This window comes from Lampetra fluviatilis, chromosome 19, assembly GCF_964198595.1.
Source record: "Lampetra fluviatilis chromosome 19, kcLamFluv1.1, whole genome shotgun sequence".
NCBI classification, from domain to species: domain Eukaryota; kingdom Metazoa; phylum Chordata; class Hyperoartia; order Petromyzontiformes; family Petromyzontidae; genus Lampetra; species Lampetra fluviatilis.
Genome location: NC_136293.1, coordinates 7,138,114 through 7,154,764, shown reverse-complemented (window position 1 = coordinate 7,154,764; position 16,651 = coordinate 7,138,114). Strand labels below are relative to the sequence as shown.

General features: G+C 51.4%; 1 protein-coding gene across 8 annotated transcripts in view; it reads left to right on the top strand.

Moving 5' to 3' along the window:
• LOC144937589 (dachshund homolog 1-like) overlaps positions 1-16,651 on the top strand; it is a 259,425-nt gene that overhangs the window by 141,481 nt on the left and 101,293 nt on the right. For 6 of the 8 annotated variants that reach the window (XM_078864902.1, XM_078864908.1, XM_078864905.1 and 3 more), the window contains 4 exons: positions 6,341-6,495; positions 8,550-8,697; positions 10,048-10,191; positions 15,162-15,230. In XM_078864902.1, the coding sequence (XP_078721028.1) occupies positions 6,341-6,495; positions 8,550-8,697; positions 10,048-10,191; positions 15,162-15,230 (516 nt within the window). The remainder of the gene's footprint in view (positions 1-6,340; positions 6,496-8,549; positions 8,698-10,047; positions 10,192-15,161; positions 15,231-16,651) is intronic. The other 2 variants (XM_078864909.1, XM_078864901.1) reach the window with 1 other exon arrangement.

The window sequence follows — 16,651 nt, the reverse complement described above, 5'->3', positions numbered from 1 at the left end:
ATCGGTCCTGGGCCTCCCCTAGGGCGACTCAGCCACTTAAATACATACCTTTGTGCGGCGGTGTATAAACATCGTCACTCAGGTTTACGAAGGCCGGCCGGGTGTGGTGCTGGTCGCCCACTCCCTTCGTGTGCCGTGCCATCCTTAATAGGTGCTGGCTGACGGCACTTTTCCCGACAGTCTGTTAAAGGCCATACGGGGGATCTTTGGCTTTGTTTTGGCAGGATGAATGGTGCCGTAGTTGTAATGATTAGCAAATCCAGAAGTTCTCGGTTTCCATTTGAGCCTTCGGCGTTGCAGTTGAAACAATGGGGGGGGGGGGGACCAACTTGATTAAATCCCTCTTTGGCACCTTTGTCCACTCAGCAGTGTCTACTGACACACCACAGATAGCCAATCGGCAGGTCCGCGAGTGATGGGGTAAATTGTGGGTAATTCCCATCTCTGCCAAGACATCTGGTCAGCGTGGACTACTCTACATTTGTATATTTTGTTCAGTGATTTGTTTACCTTTCCGATACTTTGCACTTCCTATCATGTTTTTTATTGTTTTGTTGTTGTAACGTTCTGACCTGCCCCTACTGGACAGGTGTGAAAAATAGCTTTATAGCTCATCGGATTCCTCCAGTATGAATACATATCCTGATTCTGACTCGGCCACAATTTTCACGAGAGATAGGAGCTGTCGATAGGCTCTTCCCGTGGAGGCCTTTCTGCTCGCAGTGGCGAGATCGAGCAATTGCATGGGCTGCACCTTTCCCATGTTTATTTTCGCCCACTCACACCGAGTTACTGGACGCTCACATGCAGCCACTTGTTACAATGCGTTGTGGGGGGAGGAGGGGGTTGTGGAGGGGGGCATGAGCGAGGACACGGGTTAGAATAAAACACACATCCCAACAACGGCGACTACGGCAAAAAAAAAAACACGCGGGAAAACCCTAGCGGATGGAGCTTTATGGGCGACGGTTGTGTGCACGAAAGTCGCTGATGGTGTGGGTTTAACGGGGGCTCATCCTCCCGAGAGCGCTCTGTGGGGGGCACTCACGCTCAGAGTGGGGGATGGGAAGCCGGGTTGGAGGAGGAGAGAAAGCAAGAGAGAGAAGGAGGCAGAGGAGAGAGATGGCAAGACAGAGGAGGAGGGGTTGGTGATTATGAAGAGACGAGGAGGTGGAGGAGGAGAATGATAGAAAGGAGGAGGTGGAGACGGGTGCATGAGAGGAGAAGGAGGATAATGATGATGATGATGATTACGAGGAGGAATGATCATGAATGCTGAGTTAGAGGAGCAGGAGGATGAGACAGGAATGAGGAGGGAGGGATGATTTAAAGGAGAATATTGGGGAGGAGGAGAGACGAGGAGAAGCAAATATAGCTGAGGAGGAAGACGACAGAGAGAGCTGAGGAGGAGAGAGATGCTGATCAGGAGGAGGAGGGGGGCAGTTGCATCGTTGGTGTGCGGCGTAGCGTTGAGTGGCTGCGTTAGCCACTTAACCGCTCAACTGCTGGGCGGGCGTGCAGGGGTGGGGGTATCGGATTGGGAGGGGGTGGGGGGGTCCCTGTGAAACGGAGCAGGAGGAGAAAGCGCTGAGTCGGGTGGCGCTCTCCCTCCTCCCGCGTTGTTCTGCCCACTCAGCGCCGATCCAGGAAACTCTGCACTATTGTTCCCTGCCCGTTCCTAAAATTATGCTTTTATTTTATTTTTTGTTGAAAGCGACTCCGTTCTCCTACGCGATTTCATATTTGACAAAAAATAATAATTCCAAAAATCAGTATGAGGTCAAGGCGCAGCCCTGCAATGTCTCGCTCCCGCCACTGCCACCGAAGGAAGGGCTTCCACTCCAGCTAACTCACCCCACGCGTGGCAGAAGAGTGGGTGTTACCCACACGTTACCCCACCACACGTTACCCCACCACACGTTACCCCACCACACGTGAACACGACCTGGCGATCGGCTCACTGCGGTGTACCCACGTGTGTACTGTGGGGGTGTGGCGGGGGGGGGAGGGGATTTAATAAATCTGGCCTACTCTTTCACGCTGGACAGACATCTTTGTCCCATGTGGGAGTACCCACACTTTACCCCACGAAGCACGATCTGACCCCTGTGATTTTGGTTTCCCAATGATATTGTTGGGGGGACAGAGGTGGGGGGGGGGAGGGACTTAGGAAACTTGCTCCATCGTTTCAGCTGCCGCGGCGGGAGATTAAATCGAACGGGCGACCTCTGGGTTACAAGTCCAGGGTGCTAACCGAACTCACGGAGGTGAAATTAAAGAGAGAGCAAGAAGCAAGAAAAGAGAGAGAGAATAAAAAGCCGGGACTCTGTAGAAACCCGCGGTGAATTAACCGCACGGTACTGACAAAGCGCCGCGTGGCCCCCAGGTGCCGGCGTTAATGTGATTGAAATGCTGACAGATTTCTTTTTTTTTTTATTGTTAATTAGTTAATGTGCTTGCCTGCAGTTTTTAAACTTTGATTTTCAGCCGAAACCCACTTAAAGCCATGCCGACGGGTTCTCGGTGCCCACCCAACCGCGGTGCCCTTGGTCACCCTGCGGCTCCCACCACCATCCTTACACTACGCCCCCCCCCTCCGCTACGCCCCCTACCACGAGGAGCCTGAGCGGAAAAGCGAGGAGGGTGGTGGCGGTGGCTGCGTGAATGAAGGTCGCGGCGATCTGAATGAATCGGAGCGGGGGATTTGGCTTAACACCGTCGAAGCCGAGGCGGGGTGTCTCATTCATTAATTCTAAGATGGACTCATTCATTTCATTCATTTAGCTGTTCATTCTCTTCCTCATTTTCAGTGTTGATGCATTCATGTGTCTGCCGACTCCATTGGTTGCCCTCCCATTCATTCATGGAATGCCCCGTTCATTAATTAATTGACTTGTTCATTCACTGATTCATTCAGTTAATTATTTGAGTATTCATGCATTGAAGTATTCACCTGTTGGGTAGGGTGCTCAGATCTTTGAAATGTAATTCACTCTTTTCATTTCACCATGAATTTCTCTCATTGAACTATTCACACAATTATTTATTTTAGCTGTTCAGTGGGTTGTATGTATGTATGTATGTTTAATGTCCTTCGCACCGTACGTAGCCAACCGTGCTAATCGGAGGTGCGGGGGAAGGACAACAAACTAAACACAAAAAGCAGTTTTGAAGTAGTAATGAGTTTTCAATCTACATTTAAAAAGTGCATAGCTCCAGTGGCTTCCTAATATCGGAAGGAAGAGTGTTCCAAACGACCGCAGAAGCGCATCTGAAAGCGCACGATGCAGTGACCATCTTTGTTTAATGACTAGCCAAAAGCCACTGTGAGGATCACCGGAGTTCACGTGATGGTTTATATTCCTTGACGAGATCAGTAAGGTATTGTGGCTCATTTGTGGCAAACGCTTTGCGTGTAATGATTGTGAAGCCAATGCAGCTCAGCGAGCACTGGACAGACATGGTCGGATCTTGCAGTACCCGTCACGAAACGTGCCAAATTATCTTGTACATGTTGCAGCCTGGTAATGTTTTTGGCAGATGTCCCGTAGAGTAGTGAGTTGCAATGATCGAGCTTAGTTGATACTATGCTATCCCATTCACTCATTCAATCAACCTCTCATTCATTCACTCACACATTCAATAAGTAATTCACCATATTTATTTTAGTGGATGAGAACTCACTCTCTGGTCGTGCCCCCCCCACCACCACCACTTTACTCGCATGATCGCCCCCCAGCCATGCTGCGCCTCATGCATAGACTTGCCACCTCTAGCGTGGCAAAAAAACCCAAGCGTAAATATATTTACGCGAGAGAAAAATATCTCACAATACCAGAAGAAGCAGACGACTATGTGCAAATGCAATGCCTGAAATGGTTTTATTATTACGCAACGTATATATACAAAAATTGTATCAATGTCCCCGGGAATACTAAAGAGTATTTCCCAGGACAGCTTCTGCAAAGAGAGGGCGGTCCTGGGAAATCCAGGACAGGTGGCAACCCTACCGCGGTGGGGGGGGCGGGGGGGGCGGGGGCTCCTTTAAGCCTCTCGCTCCTGCGGGACCCATCCGCAGCAAGCTGCTGCATCGCCTCTGAGCGTCCTCTGCAGACCTCCTTCACCTGGCACGTGGCAAGGCCAGCGCCGGGCAGATGGACACGCAGAGGCGTGCGTGCGTGCGTGCGTGCGTGGGTAGATGGGTGGGTGGGTGGATGAGCGGGTGGTTGGGTTGGGTGGGAGGGTGGATAGGCGGGTAGGTAGTAGGTGGACCTTCCGCAAGCCAGATTACAGTTGAATGCACGCATTTAGCATGAAGGATCTTAGCAGGCATGTAATGGTTAATTGAAACGTGGGTTATATTCGGGTGCTCAGGTGGTTTGTTGGGTGACCGAGTAGATGTGTGGGTAGGTTCGTAGGTTAGAAGGTGGTTAGGTGTGTGTGTCGGAGGGTGGGTGAGTGGGTGGGTTAATGGGTGGGCGGGTAGATGGGTTGCGTGGGAGGGTGGGTAGATGGCTACATGAGTGGGTGGATGCATTGGTTGGTTGGTTTAATGTTTGGGAATTAGGTTAAAACATCATTTTTAACTATACAAATCGTGGGTCATGATTCTGTGTGTGGGTGAGGGGGGAGTAGGTGCGTGGGTGTATTGGTTAGAGGGTGGTTAGGTGTGTGATTCGGTGGGTGGGTTGGGTGAGTGGATGCATAGGTCAGTGTGTGGGTTAGTGGGTGGGTGCGGGGTAGGTGTGTGGGTGGGTTGGTAGGTTAGAGGGTGGTTAAGTGCGTGAGTCAGAGGGTAGGTTTGGGGTTTCGGTGGGTGGATGAGTGGGTTTCTGTGGGTTAGTGGGTGGGTGGGTTGGTAGGTTAGAGGGTGGTTAAGTGTGTGAGTCAGAGGGTAGGTTTGGGGTTTCGGTGGGTGGATGAGTGGGTTTCTGTGGGTTAGTGGGTGGGTGGGTTGGTAGGTTCGAGGGTGGGTAGGTGCGTCGGAAGGTGGCCAGGTGGCTGAGGTGTCAGAGCACTGAGCCACCACCACTATGATCCTGGGTTCGAATCTGGAATTCAGTCGCCAGTGATTAAACCGGGTTAAGTCTGTATGTATGTATGTTGATCTTATTTTGCATCTTCCTTATCCAACCATGCTAACAAGTTGATGTTCTCAGCCTGGTCACAGATAACTGCACGGAAATAAACCCCTGACATATTAAATGTATCTCTGCACTTATGTTACCTTTTTTCAGCTCTTGAGGATTACAAAACCAAATAGTTTAATTGGCATGAAATGACAAACACCGTTTGCAAGGACATACATGAATAAAAGAGATTTACTGACAGTGACCTCCGAATAAATTCTCTGACAATCTTACAGGCACCGTTCTCTGACACAGGGTGATGCACTGCTAGCTGCGAAGGTTCGCGAACCGAAATGTCCTCGTCTCTCTGTAACATGACGTAGCGATGGCGCAATCCGGATACAAGTGGGGTGGGGGGAGGGGGTAAAAAAAACTCATCCTTTCGTTTCCTCCCTGGCGAGGCCTCTCCCCTCCCTGCAATAAACAAGACTCTCCGCCCACACGCACGTACAGGAATTTAATTAAGCACATTCGTCGGCAGGAACTTTATTATTGGAGAATTGAAATAACAGAGCGGAATTGACGAACGGCCGGTGACGTGACGCAAGGGGGTTCCTGCCCTGACCTCCGGGGTGAGAGTACACCCTGAACCGTGATTATCTCCGTTAGCCGTGTTCAGTCCACTGCTGCGTTAAGTTCTCCCCAAGCGGCCCGCCCAGCCCATCTCTCTAGGGTCCTCTGACGCAAAGATTCCATTTGGTACCCCGGCGCACGAGTCGATCGCGTCGCTCCGTCATTTGGCTGGCACTCCCGTCGTCGCTCTCGACAGCGGTCCGTCACCGATCGCCACCGTGATGTGTCCTGCCCAAACTCACTTGACTTGTCCTCGCAGTCCGTATCATGTCTAGAATATGCGCGTGTTCTCTGACTCGTCGTGGTCCCCGGCGTTTCACTCCATGTGCCAGCACGTGAGAGAGATAGAGCGGAGAGAGCTGTACAGGCTCAAATCTCAGCTTAGCCTTCCAAGATCTGACAACAGTTCAGTTTCCAACGAAGCTCCCAGCACTTGGAACGAAACGTTGGACATCGTGCCGAACGACATGCGGTGGCATCACACGGTAACCCCGGGCGAGTGGTAAAAAGTTGAACCCTGGGGTGCGCAGGTCAACACAGTCATGAGAAGTCTGCAGGGTGACTTGGGGAGCAGCTAACAAGTCTCCCCCCCTTTCCCACCCCCTCCCCTCCCTCCCCTCCCTCCCCTCTCCGCCTAGAAGATGGAATGGCAGTGGGGATGCTGGCCGGCACGGCGGGGGATAAACAGCACAGCCTTGCCAGCCTCGCTCAACTCCACGCAGACTTCCCAGCCGCAGCCTTCCTCTTCCCAGACGGGCTGTCCTCCACCGAGACCCTGCTCACCAACATCCAGGTATGGACCTTCGTGCCGTCCGCCTGCCCGCCTGCCTGCCCGCCCGCCCGCCCGTCTGCCCGCCTGCCCGCCTGCGTGACTGCCCCCTCGCAACAGCCGTAGCTCGTTGGTCGCTCCAGGTTGAGGAAGCTGCAAAGTCCGCCCCGGGTTTTCCAGTCGCGGTGATAGTAAGCGGAATTTGTCGATAGTGATTTCTCGCAGAGAGACCCGCAGACTCGTATAGAGACGCACTGACACGCAGAGAGCCACTGACTTGCATAAACACGCACTGGCTCGCAAACACTCTCCCCTCACAACACACTCCTCACCCCTCACTCTTCACCCCTCACCCCTTATCCCCCACTCCTCACCTCTCACCCCTCACCCCTCGCCCCTCACTCCTCAGCCCCCTCCCCTCACCCCCCACTCCTCACCCCTCACCCCTCACTCCCCACTACTCACCCCTCACCCCTCACCCCTCGCCCCTCACTCCTCACCCCCCACCCCTCACCCCCCACTCCTCACCCCTCACCCCTCACTCCTCTCCCCTCACCCCTCACCCCTCACCCCCCACCCCTCACCCCCCACCCCTCACTCCTCACTCCTCACCCCTCACTCCCCACTCCTCACCCCTCACTCCTCACCCCTCACCACCCACCCCTCACCCCCCACCCCTCACCTTTCACCCCTCACCCCTCACCCCCCACCCCTCACTCCTCACCCCTCACCCCCCACCCCTCACCTTTCACCCCTCACCCCTCACCCCCCACCCCTCACCTTTCACCCCTCACCCCTCACCCCTCACCCCCCACCCCTCACCCCTCACCCCCTCACCCCCCACCCCTCACCCCTCTCCCCTCACTCCTCACCCCTCACCCCTCACTCCTCTCCCCTCACCCCTCACTCCCCACCTCACTCCTCACCCCTCACCCCTCGCCCCCCGCCCCTCACCCCTCACTCCTCACCCCTCACTCCCCACCCCTCACCCCTCACCCCCCACCCCTCACCCCTCACCCCTCACCCCCCACCCCTCACCCCTCTCCCCTCACTCCTCACCCCTCACCCCTCACTCCTCTCCCCTCACCCCTCACTCCCCACCTCACACCTCACCCCTCCTCACCCCTCACCCCTCACACCCTCACACCTCACTCCTCTCCCCTCACCCCTCACTCCCCACCTCACTCCTCACCCCTCCTCACCCCTCACTCCTCTCCCCTCACAACACACTCCTGACAACACACTCCTCACTCCTCACATCTCATCACAACTCTCATCCCACCATGCAGACTCAGCTGCAAGTTCACCACAACGCCTTCTCATCTCACTGCACGCACACACCATCACGCGGGAGCCGCTGCGTTTGGCGGGACGTGGAGTCCGTACTGCGCGAGAGTAATGAGCCTCCGTGCGTAACCACTCATTTACACAGTCAATAAATCATGGCCTGCTGTGCCGTGGCACACAGATAGCAAACGCTTTGCAGGGTTTAACAAGAGCATTTATTAATAGGCGAACGGACGGGCAGACGAACGAACGAACCCATGAGCGAGTGGAACGGGCGGTCCGAGACGGACCGTGCCAGCCACGTGGGTCACATAACCAGAGCCCCTGGCAGTGCCCGGGCGATTCCGTGATGTTATGTAAACGATTACGCCACCGGTTATCGGTTCGACTGCTCGGCTAATCGGAGAAGGTTGCCTCCATGCAGAACTTGGTTGCGAGCCTGAGCGATCGGTTGTGCAGCTTAGAACCGCTCTCGAAACCGCACAACTTAAAATCGCCCGTAACTGCTTTGTCCATATCTGAGCGAGGAGTTACGCAACAACAAAGATGTGTCTGAGCGTAGCTAAAGTGCGCTGGCCACACCCTCTGCACCATGGCCCCATTCCTTTCCTGGTTAGCTCCACTCCTGCATAAGGTGGGGGGGAGTGGTAATTTTTGTCTTTAGTGTGTGCCTGCACGTGTGAACGTGTATGCGTGCGTAACGTGCATGCGTAACGTGCGTGCGTGTGTGACGCGCGTGTGTGTAACGTGCATGCGTGACGTGGCGTGACGTGGCGTGACGTGCGTCCCAGGGCCTGCTGAAGGTGGCGGCCGACTCAGCGCGGGCGCAGGACAAGCAGGCGCAGCTGGAGAAGTCGGAGCTGCGCTTGGAGATCCTGCGGGAGCGCGAGGTGCGCGAGGCCCTGGAGAGGGAGCTCGCCACCGAGCAGCGCAACCGCGGTACGACGTCGACGTCGTTGTCGCACGGGTTGCACACGCGCGCGCGGTTACGCAGTTTCAATTCAACGTCAATGTTTATTTGTTGCACGGAAGATCCCGTGTAGCCAGTTCCCCAGCTAGTTTTTAACGCTAGAACAACAACAACGACATCGTCAGAGGGGTACACTCCGCTGCTCCTGATGCGGTTATCTGCCTTGAGCATCTGCATGTGAAAAGTTGTTGCTCTGCATCTTACTTCAGCCATACAATAGAAGAAGAAGATGAATATCACAGCGATCCGCGCGGAAGAACGGGCAACATCGGAACAGGGCGCGTCGGAGGTGCAGGCTAGAATAATGCGCCGGGAACAAACCGTAACAATATTAACGATATAAACACAGCCACGTTGCACCGACAACCGGGACGTGGTAGAGAATGCTCGTAGGGGAGATGGAGTAGAGGCGAAGCGAATGCGGCCGAGCGAATAAAACAACAGCCATCGGGAGAAAGCGACGAGTCGCAGCAGGGTTGAGCACGGTGGTTGCGATGTCGATGGTGGAGTAGCGTGTTTTTGACGGAAGCCGTCCTCCTTCCCGTACGCCGGGGCGTCTCAGAGCGTTTCACATCGGGCGTTCCCCCTCTTCGCGAAACAATTTGAAAGGGCATCCCAGGTGGCAGCCGTGTCCCCGTAACACGACACGCAAAAAAAAACACTCGTAAAAAGCACACGGCCTTTGTGCGTTATGCATGTGTGCGGAACTTCTTTTGCACCGTACATAGCCACTCGTGCTACTCCGAGGTGCGGGGGAAGGACAACCAACTTCACACAACAAGCAGTACAAATCTGTTCGAAAAGCAGTTATGCTAGGTTTTATGCGTTTTTATGCCTTGTTTCAAATATACGGGTTTCCAGTCCTACACTGTCATTCTATTGCTTTGGAGTTTTCTCATCGTACTACAGATTTGATTATTGTCGGCATCAGCTCGGCTGACATGGGCCCGGTAGCGTGGAAGTGGGGACTCCACATAAAAAGGTTTCCAGAGGCAGACTTTGCAGCAGTGAGCATTGGTGACTGTACTATACTGTGCTGATGAGTGCTAATGAGGACGAAACCGGTCCACATAGTCGGCGATGACTACTTCACTGCCGTCGCCACCACCAATTATTTTGATGGTAACCGATAGACATGTGGGACCACAATGCAATTCTTCTTCAGGAGCCCGCCTGATGGCATTGTTTTCTTTACACAATGCACAGTTTGGCTGCGTTTCTCTTTTTTATTTTCGTTTGTGTGTGCGCGTGCGTGTGTTTATGCGTTCTCGTTGTGCGCGCGCGCGCGTCTGTTTCGCAAACCGTGCGCGCATCCGCAGAACTCGTGCAGAAGCGTCTGAAGAAGGAGAAGAAGGCCAAGAGGAAGCTGCAGGAGGCGCTGGAGTTTGAGGGCAAGCGGCGGGAGCAGGCCGAGCACGCGCTCACGCAGGCCACCAACCCCGACGGCCTGCGTGGCCTCGGAGGTGAGCTCGCCTCCATGCGCCGAGTCTCTCTGGGGTTTCCTCTTTCCCTCCTCTTCCTCCCTCCCCGCTGTGACATGATAATGTATGGCTCGACTTGTATGGACAACAGGGTCGCCCGACGTTTGCACGGCACCACTGTTTCGATTTAAAGCTTTCGTGACTGCAGGGATTCATCTTCTTGGTTCTTTCGGTAAAGTGACTTTACCGAAAGAACCAAGAAGAGGCACCACTGTTGTCGACAGGACAAACGGGAGAGGGATGTGATACAACAATGTGGATTGTTTGGCTGCTTCTACTGCAGTCGCAGCTGCGCTGGCAGGGCAGGTGGCATCCCGAGCCACCAGTGGGAAAGTGAGACGTAGACGGAGCTGAATTATCGGTAAAATTAAACAAATTATGTTGGCGATGCTGCTGCGTTAGGAGTGGTGCACAAGTACAGTTAACAACACTCAACACTTTCCGTGCCAATAATAACACTGTGGCCTTGAAATAAAAAAACATATATACAGAAGACAGGGTGTTATAGTGACAGATGGCATCGGCTTGCCGAGGGAGGCCCGAATCCAGCAGTGGAAATGCTGCTACTGCTGCTGATGCTGCTGCTGATGACAGTGACCCTAATTTTAAACCGAAATATTCGGGGGAAGAAATATTCATTTATATCTTAACTAAGGTTCTGCCTCGAAGCCTCCGTGTAAATGCCAAGAAAACGCAACACATTTTGTCAATTGCCCTGTGTGGCCTTAACTGGAAAAATCTGTAATCGGCGACGTTTTGGGCAATGACCCTTCTTCTTATTAGCACTTGAAGAAGAATGGCTATTGCCCAAAAACTCCGCATATTTATTATATACCTTTCCTTTGAAGGCCACAGTGTTATTGACAAATTTGTGTTGCGTTTTCAATACGTGGTTCTGCATCAACTGATAGACTTTAGGCCAACGGAGCTTCGGGAGGAAGGCGACCGACCGACCTTGAGTGGGGTGCAGGCCCCTTTCCTGAACTGGGCAACCGTTGGGAGAGAAAGCGGAGAAATTCCCACGAGACCCAACATTTCCAATCTCCTGCTCGTCCCCGAAGGCCCGCCTGCATGACCGTGTTGTTGCGAGTTAATCTCTCTCTAATAAGGCATTTCACAAAATTCATAAATAAGGCATTAGGAAAAAGAGACGTTTAGAGATTTCATCCGTCTGTTATTCTAATGTGTACATATATATGAGGTAACCAGTCAGGATGCAACTAGAGTGCCAATTTTTTTCACGGACCAAACCCGGAAATATGTTTCAGTCAGCCTAGGTATTTCAAAACTTTGCAGTAGACTGTAATGAAGTTCAACGCAATGCCACCAGATTTCGGTACAAATCTATCCTTGCCACTCGAACACGGACGTCGTAGGTTCGTAATCAACTACGGCACAAACCGTAGTTGCCACCTCTGATGTACAAAACACCAGGAGACATGTTAGAAAGAAGAATAGCTCACGATAGTGGAAGTGGGGAGAACTATGTGTAAGCGTGTCATCCGGAGCGGTGTATTCATTACTATGATCATCAGTATGCAACTGACAAAAACCGGGTCTTTATTGTCCCGGGAAAATGTAAGGACTTCCCAGGATGCAGCTGGAAAAGGGGACGATCCTCGGGAAAAGGAGGACAGTGACCAGTGGGCAAGTGAGACGGAGCGAGCCGAATTTGCCGGTGAAATTAATTAAATGATCTGGTGACGCTGCTGCTGCCGCATTGGCAGTGATGCCACAAGCGCAATTAGCAAAAACGAACTCCACACACTCATCAGTAACAACACCACCTTGTGGCCTTCAATGTAAAAATGGATTCCGTGATTGAGTGTATGTGCTGTGAGACAGAGCCATTGCCCGGACTGTCGCCTGTTGTATACTTTTCCTTTCAAAGCCACGGCGTTATTGACGGCAAAGTGTTGAGTTTGTTTTTTCTCCCCCACTGTGAATTGTCAGTGGTGTGGCAGAAGGAAGGGGGTATACTCTTTGGTTCTTTCGGTAAAGTCACGTAGGTAAAAAATTATAAAAGTAAAAAAATACAAATAAAATAAAGAATAAAATAAATGAAATCACGACGTTTCGGGTGCAACACAAGCGCTCGTCATCAGGTGGGACCACCATAGAAGCTTCTGGCTGAGGTGCCTGAAACGTCGTGATTTAATACATTTTTTTTTTACTTTTATAATTTTTTACCTACGTGACTTTACCGAAAGAACCAAAGAGTATGGATCCTTGCAGTCACGAAAACTGCAAATCTAGAAGGAAGGGGGTGTCTAGGGGGCTCGCTCGGCCGGTGCCTGATGAATATTCTTTCTCTGCGCATGGTTCATTTATGTCCTGAAGATGAAAAAAAAATGTACATCTTGGAATATTAAGAAGTTTTCACACCAAACACGGACGGCAAAAACTAAAAATCAAACGTTTGCCGTGTGCCGTTGTCTGATGTGAAATTATTAATTTATTATTATCACGGTTGTTGAGCAAAGACCCAAAGTCCCAAAATGTGAAGCCGCCGGCAACAAACAGCACTATTGTGAAAGTTGTAATAGACATGTGTTTCTTAATTATCAGCAAAGTTATTTTCGTAATAGCTTGGGGAAAAGAGATGATGCTGAGAGGAGGGGATTCGAGAGTGAAGCAGCATGAGGGACGTGTGTTGCACAAAGAGAAGTGTTTTGACCTACAGTGTGGTGAGTAAGTGGATGAGTGAGTGGGTGAGTGAGTGTGTGAGTGAATGTGTGAGTGGGTGAGTGAGTGGGTTAGTGAGTGTGTAAGTAAGTGGGTGAGTGTGTGGGTGAGTGAGTGTGTGAATGAGTGTGTGAGTGTGTGAGTGAGTGAGTGTGTGAGTAAGTGTGTAAGTGAGTGAGAGTGTGGGTGAGTGTGTGGGTGAGTGAGTGTGTGGGTGAGTGAGTGTGTGAGTGAGTGTGTAAGTAAGTGGGTGAGTGTGTGGGTGAGTGTGTGTGTGTGTGTGTGGGTGAGTATGTGAGTGAGTGTGTAAGTAAGCGGGTGAGTGTGTGGGTGAGTGGCTGCGAGTGTATTGTTGCGACCTGCAGTGTAGTAGTGAATGAACATATACTGTGGACGAGACGAAACAGTCAGTGTCTGCTAGACCTCAGCCTCAACATTGGTAGATGCATCAATGAGCAGAGTTCGTGGGGACATTAACCACGGTAGTACCAATAGGAAGAGTGAAACGGGGACGACTAACCACCAGTGAGTGAGAGAGTGACTGGAGTGATACAGTGAGTGCTGGATCATCAGTTAGTTTGACTGATTTACTGTGACTTCTGTCAAGCACAGTGAGGTAGGAACTGGGTGCTCCATCCCCAGATATGACAGCAGCAGGATTTTAACTTTGACTGAAAATGTAGTTTTGTCCGCTAATTCATAATTTGAATTATCTGCTGCAAACAGAAATCTGCCGCTACGGATTCTCTGAGCGAGGGGCAGAACTCCTGGGAGCAGCTGCCATCGGTGTGGTTGTTAAATAAATTTGTTGTTGTTGGCAGTAAATGTTTGTAGAAAAAAAAAGCGCGTGTCCGCAAACCATCGCCGGGGCGTTAAGATTTTGACGTAAAACTTGTGGCAGTTTTTGTCATGGAGATAAACTAAAAAAAAGCTAAACGGCAGATGTGATTCCAAAAAATCCACGGCGCCAAATTAAAATGTGCGGGAGGGCTCACTATTCGTGAAGGGCATGTTTATAGGGGGGCGGGTGGGGTGGGGGGGGGCGCTGGATTGATTTTAATATATTTTCTTCTTCCGTGTTTTTGTTTCGCAAAAAAATGTAAATACCAAGCAGCGCGGCCAAAAAAGGCGATGCCGGGAGAGCGTCCAAGGCTTTAACATTTAGCACCAAAGCCGCCCGGTAGCCCACCCCCCTCCTCCCTGCCCACCCACTCCCCTACTGCCTGCCAGGGGTGCTAGGGAAGGCGACCCAAACACACAAACGGATTAGCGCGCCCGCCCAGTCGCCCGCTTGCGCGCGCGTGCGTGCGTGTGTCGCGACCCTTCCAGTCATCACTGATCATTGTGTCGGCGCTCTGCCGCTTGCTGCTCACACGCGCGCCCACCGACAACAACAACACCACCACGGTTAAAATACGACACGGAGGCCAATCAAGTAATGTTGCATTAGAGTCTCGTGTGGCCGGCACTGGGGCCCGGATCCTACACTTGGCGTGCACACATAAAAGTGCACTCCGGGTATAAGGGGCCGCACCATAAATGAGAGCCATCCTGCAGTAATGGGTCGTTTAGTTGGAGAGTATAATATTTCAAAGGGAGTTGCGCGGGGTGCGTGCCTGAGTTGTGGGTGCGTGCGTGTGCGCGCGTGTGTGTGTATGTGCATACCTGTGCACGTGTTTCCACGTGTTTGCGTGTGCGCGTGTGTGTGTTAGTGTGTGCGCGCATGTGGGGAGCGGTGGCACAGTGGTTCGATTCCCGCTCACTACCAATAACAGTGGTGAATATTTGAACCGGGCCTTGGCTTCCCCTCGTTCGACTGAGCCTTAAATTTGGAACTGGTACAGTGTGTAAACGTCATCACTGGGGAGACAAAGGCGGCCGGGCGTGGTGCTGGCCACTCATCTCCTCGGGCGCCGTGTTGGCTTTAATAGGTGCTCACTAACAAAACTTGCGCCAAAAGTCCATTGAGGCTTTTGGGGGTCTTTGTCTTTGCATATGTACACGTGTTTTGTATTTGCCTATGCATGTGTGCATGTGGTTGTGTCTGAAGCTGTGTATACACTTGTACATGGTTATGCATCTGTGGGTGTGTGTTTGTGCGCGTGTCTTTTTGCAGGTACACGTGTGCTTGCGTGTGTGCCCATGTGTGATGTGTACGATTCAGAGGTGAGCAGGTGCTAGGCATTGCTAAGTGCTCGCGAACAGCTCTTGCCCTCAACAAGTCAGCTAAAGGCTACATGGGGAATCTTTGTCTTTGTGTGGTACAGAGCCACTGAGCCCCATGATGGAGGGAGAGAGAAGTGGACAGGGGGAGAACGAGAGAGTGGCTCAACAAGGTGAGTTCATTATTGTTGGCGCCGCGGTGGCGAGATGTTAACTCCCTTGCCTGGTACACAGGAGGTTATAGGTTCGATCCCGACCCTGATGTCTGTATATTTGGAGTTTTGCATGTTCTCCCCGTGGTCGCGTTGATATTTCTCCGGGTCCTCTCGTTTTTCCCCTCCATATTTAGAAACATGCGTTTCGAATATCTGGTTGCTATACTGTCAATTTCCACGTAATATGCCACTTTGTTGAGCTATCATTTATGGCCAGGTCGCTCCTGCAAAATAGTTGTATCGCTCAATGGGCCTTACCTGGTAAAATAAAAAATAAAAATTTTAGTTTAATCATGGCCAATTGTCTCAGGGGGTTCAAAAAGGCCGTGTCCAAGCAATGTAACGGCGTCGCTGAGATCCTGGGTTTAAATGCGGGTTTTGGACACTCACGATGATGTCCACGTTCTCCGGTTCCAGGTGTGACAGTTGATGGTCATGGCCAAGTCACCAAGTCACCAGCGGCTGCACAAAAAATTCCAATCGTTACATTTGGTGTAGCACTTAATTTGGTGAATATTTGCAGCTGTAGCAATTTGAAGCATCGGTTTGACCATCACGCGACAAACATAACCACGACGCTTTTATTGAATGGGGAAAATCGTTTCACAAAGCACGCACAAAGTGGGTAATATCTGTAATCGTTATTTCATACTTTGCCGTGAAATATATTTAAAAAAACATCGAACGAGTGATGATAATCATTCGTTGATAAACAGACGATACGATTTAATGTGCACCCTTATGTATGTTGAACTTCTTTCGCACCATACGTAGCCAACAATGTTAATCGGAGGTGCGGAGGAAGGACAAGAAACAATAAAAAAGCAGTTCTAAAGAAGTGAGTTACCAATCTAAATGATTTAAAAGTGCATAGCTCCAGTGGCTTCCTGATATCGGAAGGAAGAGCATTCCAGACGGCCACAGAAGCGCATCTGAAAGCGCGCGATGCAGTGACCGTCTTTGTGCAATGGCTGGACAAGGATGTATATAATCGGACATGTACCGCATTATCGCCGCATCGTGGAAGTGGTGCTTAATTTCAGCTAGAACAGTCTGGAACCCCGTTCCGGGGATTGTTTTGGCACCCAGCCACATCTGTCTTTAATTATTTTCTCCCAAACTCACTTATAAACCTGCTTATACGATTATAGGAATATCCCGTACAATAATATACAACTATTATGATTACAGAGAAACCTAGTTTTGTGCTCGAGTGGATCTGCCTCATGCCGATAACCCCGACTCCAAGCCAGGCTAGCAGCAGGAGCGTTCTGGAAAACACCGCGGTGAGGAATTGAAACCGTGTGCGTGAAATGTTGAGGTTGGGCTCCCAACCTCAACATTTCTCCATTCCCTGGGATCACTGTTTCGTGAATTAT